The sequence below is a fragment of the Emydura macquarii genome, unplaced genomic scaffold (assembly GCF_026122565.2).
Source record: "Emydura macquarii macquarii isolate MOO-44397 ecotype Brisbane River unplaced genomic scaffold, CSIRO-AGI_Emac_v2 contig_1230, whole genome shotgun sequence".
Lineage (NCBI taxonomy): Eukaryota > Metazoa > Chordata > Testudines > Chelidae > Emydura > Emydura macquarii.
In genome coordinates, this window is record NW_027131367.1 from 12949135 (window position 1) to 12961249 (window position 12115).

At 46.2% G+C, this 12115-nt stretch overlaps 1 protein-coding gene across 2 annotated transcripts in view; it reads right to left on the bottom strand.

The window, feature by feature from the left end:
- Positions 1-11651, bottom strand: part of GGA3 (golgi associated, gamma adaptin ear containing, ARF binding protein 3) — a 28422-nt gene extending 16771 nt beyond the window's left edge. Inside the window, exons 1-5 of one of the 2 annotated variants that reach the window (XM_067547530.1) lie at positions 11609-11651; positions 3545-3629; positions 2692-2767; positions 2043-2141; positions 931-1054 (exon numbers count right to left, since the gene is read on the bottom strand). In XM_067547530.1, coding sequence (XP_067403631.1) covers positions 931-1054; positions 2043-2141; positions 2692-2767; positions 3545-3629; positions 11609-11648 — 424 coding nt within the window. In that variant the 5' untranslated portion in view covers positions 11649-11651. Of the gene's footprint in view, positions 1-444; positions 523-930; positions 1055-2042; positions 2142-2691; positions 2768-3544; positions 3630-11608 lie in introns of those variants that run through there. The other variant, XM_067547531.1, reaches the window with a different exon arrangement.
- Positions 11652-12115: the final 464 nt, after the last annotated feature.

Genomic DNA, 12115 nt, shown 5'->3' on the forward strand with positions numbered 1-12115 from the left:
CATACAGGAAGCACAGAGAAGGCCAGTGCTGCTGTTCACATGCTGGTTTGAGAGAGAACATGCAGCCCAACTCTTCAAACACTGGGATTGGAGGATGTTTCAATGAGGATTAATCCCTGTACATGTTATCTGGTGAAACGAGGGATGTTCTCCTTAGGGAAAGGCTAACACTCCAGGAGTTAGTTTGCCACATCCTTACAGTTTCTGTACCCGACCAGTATAATCAATAGCTCTCCACTATGTCTCTTTCACCTTTCATATTGGCCTGGGAGCCCCAGTGTAAGGTCTCATGTAATCCTGCTTTGTGCAAACCTAAAATAATGTATACTCGTAGCATAAGAGAGGCAGGACAGAAAAGCAGAGAACAATAATGCAGGATGTGGTCATTCAAAAACTCCTAGCTACTACGTGGAGAAAAGGTCACATTTCATGGTCAGTCCCTACCATAAAATCCCTATCTGTGCACTATATGCAGAGAGGCTTCTGAAGACAGATTCTTTGTGCTGAAGCAATGTGTGTCTCTTCTGAGCACTTTAGGCCTTGCCTACATGAAAAAGTTGCATTAGTTAAAGGTGCAATTTTAAAGCAATTTACTTATACTGGGGCAAGAGGCTGTGCAGATGCTCTTATTTTGGTTTATACCAGATTTGTTTAGCTTAGATTGACTAGGAACCAGTGTATGCTAAACCAAGATAAGCCACTCATACAAAAATAAGTGTCTACACCAGGGTTTGCACTAACTAAATTAGCTTAAAAACAAATTTAAGTTAAACCGGTGTCACATTCTCGTTTAGACAAAGCATTTGGAGAACTGTCTGCCATCTGACTGAGCCAGGCCTGCCCCCAGATAGTCAGAGACTGCCTTCTTAAGTGCCCTCGCTTTGTGACATTCCTGCTTAAAATGTGGGGTGCAGGAATGCTGCTTCCCACCTTGTCTCTTCAGCATGTAGTAGGCATCTTTGATTTTGGATTCTTCTGGCAGTGCCACTGTCCAGCTGTAGAGCAACTCAATCACTTTGGTTTTCACCTTCTCTGAGACTCTGTCTCCCAGGTACTGAGAGGGGAAAAAGGGAAGGAAAAAAATTATATTTCTCTCTCTCTCCTTTGTAAAAAAACCCACTTAATATGGGAGTTCATTAGGTGCTCATTACAGTCTGTTTTCACATTAGATGGGAGTCTGAATATCCTGTCCGTGCTGATCTGGGATACAGTTTCGTAACACAGATGGCCAACAGCACTCATCATTACAGTGATACAAGATGCAGTTCACCAAGACAAAAAACTTCCCTTGCTTCTTTAAAGTAACATCTATATTGTTCTTCATGATAAAACATTATCTTATCTCGAGCTACCTGAGACAACATGAGCCAAATTCAGTTTGGAGTTACACCAAGGGTAAATGGGTTGCTCTGGGCCTAATCCTGTTCCCAAAGACATCAGTAGGAGCTTTGCCAGTGATGTCAATGGAAGAAGGATCAGACCTCTCGTTAGTGTTCAGCTGTTTTTGTCATAAGAAAAGGATAGTGATGGTGGTACTTTGCCATCATCTTTCACCAAAGAATCTCCAAATGCTTTACAAACATTAATCAAGCCCCATGACACCCCTATAAGGTACGTAAGTATTATCTGCCTGCCACACCGATTCACAGAGATGAAGCAATTTGCCCAAGATAACACAGCAAGTCAGTAGCAGAGCCAGGAACCAAACGGAGAGTCCCAACTCCTAGTCCCTTGCTCTAACCACTGAATCACACTTTCTCCCTCCTGATGCTCATGTTTAAACACAATGAGTAACACAAGGTCCAAAAGTCCTTGCGCCACATTAAGGAAATGAGCAATGCTAAGTATTGCACCAGCAATGGTAAAACAACGACCGCTTGCTGAAAGAACTAGTAATCAGAGTGCAAAACACGCAGCCAACAAAAGCTACGACTAATTCACACAGTGAGTCAGACACTGTGCTGCACTCTTTGGGAGCTAATTGTGGTTTTAGAAAGGCCAGAAAGTCACACAGGGGTATAGAAAATAGCTTAAAGACTGACCTTCGGAGACACAACTTTTATTAACTCGTTTAAAAACCGAAACTTCCCTACTTCATTATGAAATCTTCTCCCACAGTTCTTCATACAAGCTTCCAGCACCTGTGTTCAAGCAACAGAAAGAGGTGGTGAAATCAACACACCCCAAACCCAGGGAAATAACACAGCTGCTTTCCTCTAAGGGAGGCCACTACAGGTAAGGGTCACATTTCATTGAGAGAGAGGAACTTCTGCCCAAGGACACAAGGCTTGAACCCCACTTCTTTGACTGTGAAACATTATCAAAGCAGGCAGCCTCCCCAATCTCAACAGAGCATGCTGGGGAGCCATCTCCTGGGAGGGGTGACAGTGGTGAAGAAAAAACTCCCTGAAGGTAACAAAAGGACCTAGAGTGAAACTGAGATTTTCTGGCTCCAGTGCAGTTAGTAAACTAACAGCATGTTTAAATTACATGAGGCAAATATCCTTCTTTCTCAGTCTCCATCCCCTTGCAGAGAAGAATTAAGGAGTTGATTGCGTCAGTATCAGTGAGCATGGGAATGATGGTACTAGACAACCCCGTTGAACACTATGGATCACCGTCCCCTTAAATTCCACACTGAAGACACCAGCTAGGCTCTGGGCTTTGAGAGAGGAGGTAAGGACTACCTACCGTCAAGGCCTGGACCGCCTCCCATTCTTGGGGTGACTGGATCTTATGAGCTAGTAGTCTCACGGCTATCTGTGGACTGAAACAAACCAAGGCACCACATTATAAATGAAACAGACACAGGGATTTTTTTAACCTTTTAGACTTTCACATAATCTTCTGTTTAGACAAATAGGGTATCACAAAATTAAAAGGAAATGCCACTTAGCCCTTCTATAGCTTGACATTTTCAAAGCGCTTTAACAAAATAATACTCACAGCACCTGTGTAAACTGGGGTGTTTGCACATGTAAAAAAGGAACATAGTCTAGTGGGCTGTGCACAGAGCTGGTAGGCAGGAATTCCTGAGTTCTAATCCTGCTTCACTGAATAATTCATGGTGTGGCCTTGAACCCTCTCTCTGCCTCATTTTGCTTTCTCTACGGTAGAATAATATTTCCTTACTTTGCAAGAGTGCCATAACTCATGAGGATTTGTTGGTTGTTTATATATTTTTTTAAAGATGTAAAGTCTTACATAAATGATAAGGATTATTATCATCTCCATTTTACAGATTGAGAAATAGAGGCACATAGGTTAGGAAAGATCCCCAATGCCAGAGAAGCAGTCAGTGTCAGAGGCAGGTTTAGAACTCATGTTTTCCTGGCACCCAATCCTGCACTCAGATCACGCTGCTTTTCAAAGAAAAGAGGCAGCGCTTTGGTATATCCTTCCACATTACCCTACTTCCTTTATGCTCATGTTTTCCTTGTAATATCAGCATACTAAATGAAACATTAACAACTGGACATAAAATTTTGTCTCAATTGAGAAAGTTAAACTACAGTACTAAGTCTGACTGACTTGGAACACACACCCTTCAAGTTCTTTGTTGATCTGGTCACAGAACCCAATGATGTACTCCCAGTCTTCTTGTCTGTTAGACGGGTTGGTGGCTTTATCTTTAGTAAGAAAAGAGAATATGTATTACCAAAACATAACAAGAAGCAGAATAATTGGCCTTTCTGAAGGAGAAGTGTCAGTTGCCACCCATCAAAACTGAGAAATGAGTTCACAATTTCTATTCCAATATATCTGTGGGTACTCAGTTGGGAAGAAGTGTCAAAGTCAAGTCAAGCCACTCCAAAATTAGCAAACACTTAACACAGCTCACTGCAGAACCAGGCAATGAAGCTCATGTACTTATAGATTCAGTATTTTCTAGTTACTGTATATAAGAGAACAACCTCACACAGCCCAGCGAGACAGACTTGCAATTTGTATCTCTCCTTCCTCTTTGTTCTACTATAATATTAAATTACATAGGGCAAATTCTGTTGTATGCAAAACTCACTTTGCAGTCCCTGGAAGTTTTGCATGTGTACATATTGCAGGATCGGGGGTTTAACACTGTACAGAGACCCTTTACCTTTAGTGCCTTGTTCTTGGAATACCACAGAATTTGTTAGATGCCTTTGCATTTCTTACCGGAAATGAGATTCACAATCCAGTTTGCCAAGACCTTACTTTGGGACACTCCCTAGGTCAGAAAAAAGCAGACTGCAGAATATTGAAGCTATCAAGATCTATTTGTATTAAGAATTTATCTGCTCCAGATACGTCAACTCAGATACAGCATTGGGTTTTCAATGGTCATGGCTGAGGCTCCCCCTTCAACCTAATTTTACAGCAGAACTGACCGAGACATGATGTAGTAGCTAAGAAATTTGTGTTTGTTGCAGTGGCAGCAACAACATGCTACAGTTTTGTGTTACCAATCTGGCCTCTCCTCCTCCCTCAATGACTAGGTTATCAACAGCAGGAATCAATGCCAAGGAAAAGAAATATGCTACAAATTCAGCTGAACTACAGTAAATTAAACCACAGTGTGCATGTACTGCAGTCTTAAATGCAAATGTAAAAGAATAAGTTTCAGTGCACACTACATTAAATAGCATTAAAACACATCCTTCCATCTTTGCACTGGCATAAATACAACAGTTGTCAAACGGCTGCACTGAAACTTCTGTTTTAAAGTGCATCTGAATCCTCTTACTGTGGTATTCCTACAGTGTTTGCTTGGCTTTGCTTTCCCCCAGCAAAATGCTCACAGGCTCCAGTCTTGTGAAATGCTCCATGTAGGTGGATCCCTATGCCCAAGCAGAGCTCCAGTAGCTTAAACAGGACCATGGGCAAGCAAAAGGCCACACCCTGCAAAGCTGCTTCCCTTACTCTTTAAATTAAGCTACCAAGCTGTTTATAACTCAAGAAAGTTTAGTTAAAAATGTAGTTGCTGCAGTGCCAAGTATTTGTTAAAATCACTTTCCACTAAAACCTGATTACCATGCCCCTGATTTCTAAACACCATGACAGCAGCATGAAAAACTGGGCTTACAAAACAGCCTAAGTTACCTTCATGAAAGCAAATCGGCATTCTGTATGGATCTGTGTTCCAAAGCACCCTCCCATTGCTAATGCCACCATCTTGTGCTGCTCTTTGCACAATGCAGACTTATGAAATATACAGCGGGATGTTCTATTATTATAAAACAACTAATTCCTTTCAACCAATGGACATTTGGTTGGCTGCACATTCTGACACCAGGAAGGAGATCTGGGCAATGAAACATAAATGACATTTCCACTGTATTCACTGATTTTAAAGCTGCCTCTGCTTTTTAACTCAAATTACTTCTCCCAACATCTCTTGGAATCTCAGAGAGTTGAATATTCTCAGTTTGGGCTTGGAGTCATCTCACAAGCCTTGTTGGTTTATACTCAAAACTCTCATGATAGTCAATTCTAATAAGAAGAGAGATCTCATGAGGGGGAGATTACATTCCACATAAGGAAATCACCCCTTACTAATATCAATATGGTATCTGTATGATATCTTATTTATAGAAATTAATATGCTTTATCAGAAATTCTGTCCGGGCCTGAAGACTGAAATCCTCTGGCTACAGAGCAGGTGAAGTGCAGGCAACAGCAGAACAAGCTTCCCCACATTGCCTCATTAATGTGCCTCAACCCTGATCTGGAAGGATCACCTCCAGGAGGAGAGTTTTACTCTTGAGTGTTCTCAGTCCTTGGCCTCTCTGTTAATACTGCCAACAAGGATCCAGTCAGCACCCATTGTGGAGGCAGGTTTCATGTGAACACTTGGTCTACTAGGACCTGAACAGCCCTCAGTAGATCTGAACCAGCACCGAGAAAGAGCTCTAAAACACTTTACAACAATCCCATCACTATCCAGTCCTTTTGCTTTTAGACAGTGAAACATTTGGGTCACAGTATAATAATGTTGTCTCATACCTGATCTGAGTGTCAGAGCCACTCAGCATTCCTTTGCTGTTCTAAATCCTGAAACACTGATGATGCAACACTCAGCTGTACTATTAGATGTAAACCAAGGGTGCCTATTTCATTTATATAACAGCTTTGGAACCCCGGGGAACAGAGAACATTAACTAACTAATGAATTATTCATATTTTCACTGTTTTACTTCTCTGTTGAAAGAAAGAAAACTTACAAGCCAACATTCTAGATGCCCATTACCAGACTGAGGGCTTGAGTCGGGATCCTCAACTCCTAGCAGCTATTTCTGGTGTTCTCACTCTGTACGTATCCCAGGTAGAATAAGCAAAATGCCAACAGATAAGATGGAAATAGTTGATACTGTTTACACACACATATATTTATTAGGTTTTATCCCTCTCCCTCCTCCCTTTTCTCAGATTCTGAGCTCTTTCGGACAGTTCACTATATATTTATTATATGTTTGGATAGTGTCTAGCACATCATGGAGGTAACTATAATAAACAAGCTACTTTGTATGTTGGCACCAGACAGAGAAGGGTGTATTAAGCAAAAGGATCCAGCTGCGTGGGAGCAACTGAGATTCATTTATTAACTTCCCCTTCCCATTTCAGCTACGGCTCGATGTGGAACCCGGATGCAGGGAGAGGAACAGCAGGGTTACCTCCCTGTCAGCCCAGCAGCCAGAAGTGGGAGGAAAGAGAGGATAAAGATGCTGGGTCAGCATATATTGAAACACATCTCCTGCTGCCATGTGAGGACAGGAGGATGTCCTGTCTCTCTGTGTCTCCTATTTGATGACAGAATAGCTCTGCTGCTCAGTTGAAGGGTAAGTACCATTGATTAAGAAAATTCCTGGTAACACAAGGCATGTTCTGTCCTCTCCTTGATGTGGGAGGTTGGTCTGTACCACAGCATGGATTCTGCCCCTTCCTTCAGTGAGGATTCAATGGGTGCAAACCTTCTAGTTTAGCATCAAACACAATTTTCCTCTTTTTGATGGAAAATTATCAGAAAAACAGCCGAAGCAGGTCAGCTTCCTGACTAAGTTTCCCACTCCCATAACCACCCAATTACCATGAAGTAGTGAAGAGTAATACAATGGCACACATTCCCCTCATCCAACAGAACGGTATTCAGGCCTCTGTCCTGTATTTCTCAATTGGGACCTTTTCCTCCCAAAACTCAACTTCCTTGAGGAAGTGTGTGTCATTTGGCAAAGACACTTGGACTTCCTGCACTAGCCCACATTCATTTCTTCAATGGCCAATGAAATACAAATTATCTGTTCTCCTCTACAATAGGAGGATTCTATAACCACCCCAGCACGAGTCACTGTACCCGTGATCAAGTATAAACTTATTATTTAAAGACAGTAGACACTGAAATTCAAAAAGTTAAAGCTTTATCACTGTTAAAATTAACATTTTCAACATCACGTCAAAATATACAAAGTAAATATCCTTAAATCAAACACTATTAAGCTTTCAAGCAGTGTTTTTCTTCCTTTGCTTCTCTGTAAATGTCAATTATTATCCATAGAAATATTGTCAGTTTGTGCATATGAGGTGAAATCAACATTCACCGATAAAAATCTAATCCTTTCAAGCCCACTTATGTCCCATGAAAAATGCGTCATCCCCCACCCCTCCAATCAGGTTCTTAGAAGTTAGTGATCTGTCCTATTTGGTTGTGACTGAGGCATAGGACATCCAGTCCCTCAACTTTAAATGTCTTAAAATTCAAAATTGTTGGGAAGCTCTTCCTGCTGCTCAACCTAAAATTTCATTCATATTAGATATATTTTCAAACATGAGCTGTATTCATTGAATCTGTTCTCCCTGAGGAGAGAAAGCCTGGGTGGTTCTGAGTGTGTGTCATTGGCTACAATTAATACATTGCCAGAAAGATATTGACAAACTGAGGAACTAACAGGATCAACCAAAATGATCAGCAGGAGGAAGAAATGATTTACAAGGAAAGACTAAAAGCTAAAAACAATTGACATAACTACAGAGATAGATGATAACATTCTACACCTATCTGAATAATGTAAACACCACAGTGAGAATTATTTAAGCTAATATATGGAGGTATAACTAGGAGTGATAAACTTTTTAGGATAGGGACTGTGTTCTGTTCTTCATTTGTACAGTCCTGGCTCCTGGCAGGGCCTTTAGGCCCCATTGTAACATAAATAAATAAAGTAGTGGTATGATATCAAGAAAGGGAAAAATCTAGGCAGTAAGATCTAATAGCTTGTGGAGTGTTCTCTTTAAGGGAAATAGTGGAAGCCCCATTTCATGGAACATTTAAAAACGAATTATTACTATTATTATTATTTATTTGTATTGCAGTTGCACCTAAGAGCACCAGTCATGGACCAGGACCCTATTGTGCTAGGCACTGTACAAACACAGGAGAAAAAGACAGTCGGATTGGACAGAATAACACAATTGGGAAATATTCAGCACTGGCTGGGAGATGACTTTTTCTGTCTAAAACTTCCAGGATTCTGTGAATAGAGAGTAACTCGCCCTTAAAGATATGATTCCAAATATTGAAGCCTGTAACAGTTGCTGTTTTAACGTCTTTTTAAAAGACAAAATCTATTTATTTCATCTGAAGCCTGTAACTCCTGCTGTGAAATAACAGCTATGAATAAGGCAGGGGTTACCCCCGCCCATGTATCATGACTGTATAACACATCAGAGAGACAAGGTGGATGAGATATCATTTATTGGAACAACTTCTGTTGGTGATAGAGACAAGCTTTTGAATCATTCAGACCTGAAGAAGAGCTGTGTAGCTCAAAAGCTTGTGTCTTTCACCAACAGAAGTTGGTCCAATAAAAGATATAATCTTACACATGTTGTCTCTCTAATATCTTGGGATCAATATGGCTACTACAACATGTATAATGTATGACTGATATAATGGTGGAATTCCTATAGGTGTGGAGTAAGACAAAGAGCACATTGTAATTGGCCAAGCGAAGCGAGATCTTACGTTCAACTTGATGGCATTTCTGTTTCTCTGTAATGGCAGTGAAATCTTGTATTCAACTTGGTGGTATTTCTCTGCCATTTATCTAATGCAATAACTTTGATCTGATCTATTCCAAATTTTCAGCAAATGTTCTAGGCCTCAATGGACAGAATCCTATCGTTTCAGGCAAAAATTGGAAAACTAGGAGGAGGAAATGGGAGGCACATGGAGCCCCTTGCATCTTGTCAATAGACCCAGCTGCTTCAACCACTTCTGTGATTGTTTATACATCCAAGAACCAGTTGATGACAGCAATTAACACCTTCCAGCAAAACTATCTCCCCCCATCTCATTTCTGCCCATCCTCCTAATAAAGTTTAATATGTTGACACCCTGAATGACTTACCTCCCAGACAGAAATAATAATGGTATGCAGAAGATCAGTAGAGGTGAACATACAGAACCCCTCCCATGGAGAGGAAAGAGGGAGCATGGGGATCTCTGGCATGGGAAGAATAGAGGAATGCGGGCACACACAGAGCCCCTAGCAAGACAGGGTTGCAGAGAGTCCCTGAAATAGAGAGGGATGGGAAGGCAGCACACAGGAAACCTGTGGAAGGGAATGGAAGAGTGCAAGGAGCTTGGCCTACAAAAGCTACAGTGTGCAACCACCTAGTACCGTACAAAACAGCGAGAATCCTGTGGCACCTTAAAAACTAACAAATTTTGGGCATATAGTCAAGATGAACACACTGAACACGCAGTTGCACAAGTTATTGGTGGTGATATTTCTGAGAGGAGAATCATTCTCCCACAGTGTGAACACATAACAACCCCTCCTTCCCCCACCCCCAGCTCTGGCAGACAGCCGGGCTACAGAGTAACTTCCCCCTTGGTATTACCCTTTAAGCATGCAACCCCCTTCAGCAACAGAGATGGACCACCCAGTTGAGCGGAGGAGTGACAGGAAAGGGACAGGGGGTGAGTGGCTGGGAAGCAGACAGAGAATGGGGAAGAAAGCCAGGCAGAGAGAAAGAAGAAGCAGAAAATGAATGGGGCAAGTGAGTGAGATGGCGGGCTGGCAAGGGGAGAAGAGAGGACAGGTGCAAGACAGGTCAAACAATCCGGAATGGTCAGAGATTTTCGATTTAAAAGCAGTGAGGAAAAACTGCTCGATTCTAGGTGGGGGCCGGGAGGGGCAAAGGGTAGCAGAGACAGCATGGGGCTGTTCACAGCCAGCCAGGCGCTCCGAAATGGGCCGTGGTAACAAATAGACACAGGGGGAGGGGGAAACGCACACACTAGAGAGCCCTATTCCGGCAGACCCTTGGTACAGTGTTTATCGAACAGCTGGCGGGCTAAGAACTGCCTCGAGGATCACGTCCCTCTGACAGAGACCAGCAGCCTGTCCCGTCTACACCCAGCACACACAGCCCGCCGGCATCGCCCGGCAGGCTGCCCCCGTCTACACCCGGCACACACAGCCCCACATCGCCCGGCAGTCTGTCCCGTCTACACCCAGCACACACAGCCCCACATCGCCCGGCAGTCTGTCCCGTCTACACCCGGCACACACAGCCCCACATCGCCCGGCAGCCTGTCCCGTCTACACCCGGCACACACAGCCCGCCATCGCCCGGCAGGCTGCCCCCGTCTACACCCGGCACACACAGCCCCCCATCGCCCAGCAGGCTGCCCCCGTCTACACCCGGCACACACAGCCCCCCATCGCCCGGCAGGCTGCCCCCGTCTACACCCGGCACACACAGCCCCACATCGCCCGGCAGCCTGTCCCGTCTACACCCGGCACACATAGCCCGCCATCGCCCGGCAGGCTGCCCCCGTCTACACCCGGCACACACAGCCCCCCATCGCCCGGCAGGCTGCCCCCGTCTACACCCGGCACACACAGCCCCACATCGCCTGGCAGCCTGTCCCGTCTACACCCGGCACACATAGCCCGCCATCGCCCGGCAGGCTGCCCCCGTCTACACCCGGCACACACAGCCCCCCATCGCCCGGCAGCCTGTCCCGTCTACACCCGGCACACATAGCCCGCCATCGCCCGGCAGGCTGCCCCCGTCTACACCCGGCACACACAGCCCCCCATCGCCCGGCAGGCTGCCCCCGTCTACACCGGCACACACAGCCCCACATCGCCCGGCAGGCTGCCCTGTCTACACCCGGCACACACAGCCCGCCATCGCCCGGCAGGCTGCCCTGTCTACACCCGGCACACATAGCCCCCCATCGCCCGGCAGTCTGTCCCGTCTACACCCGGCACACACAGCCCCCCATCGCCCGGCATGCTGCTGCTGCTGCCGCCGCTGGAGCGTCTTCCGCGCGAGCTGGGCGGAGAAGACAGGCCGGGCGTGCAGGGGGCCTGGGAGAGGGAGGGGGCGGCCCGAGCAGAGAGTGGGGGGCTGGGAGCAGGGGTGGGGTAGGGATGGCGGGGTAGCGCTGAGGCGAAGGGGGGCAGCCGGGGGGCGGGGTGGGCACAGATGGGGTAAAGAGGGGACGTGGATGAGGGGACAGGGGCGCGGCGGGCACAGGCACGGAGGGCACTCGGGGGTTGCTGAGGGGACAGGGGCTGGGGGCCGCGGGCGGGGACGGGACGGGGGAGGGGTCACTCACTCAGCCAGGACTCCAGACTCTCCCCTTCCGCCTCCGCCATGTTGCCGCCGGCCGTAACTCCGCCCCCCCTCCCAGCCGCGCGAGAGCCGGGCCCGGCGGGGGGAGGGGCGCGGGGCGGCCGGGCCCGGCGGGGGGAGGGGCGGCAGTGCCGCTGTGGTGGCGCGGACTGGATCCCCTGTTGCCCCCTCTGGCGTTAGGCTCTGTTCAGAGTGGGAGTCATGAGCTTCCCGCAGCAGGCTGGGGTTATTCCGCCCCCCCACCGACCATGGGCTCCCACACACGCACAAGTGGGGCTAATAAAGTCTCCCCCACCCTCCAACTCCTTGCCCCACTGGCCTTGGGGCTCAGAAGACATCCCGTGTCCCTGCGTGTGTGCGCAGAGCGTGCCAGGCTGAGCCAGGATTGTCCTGCTTTATTCACAGGAGTGAGCCCGAGGTTCCCTCTCCAACAGGCCCTGGCACAGTGCAAGTGGTGGAGGTTCTGCCCGTGCCATGCCTGTGTGCATGC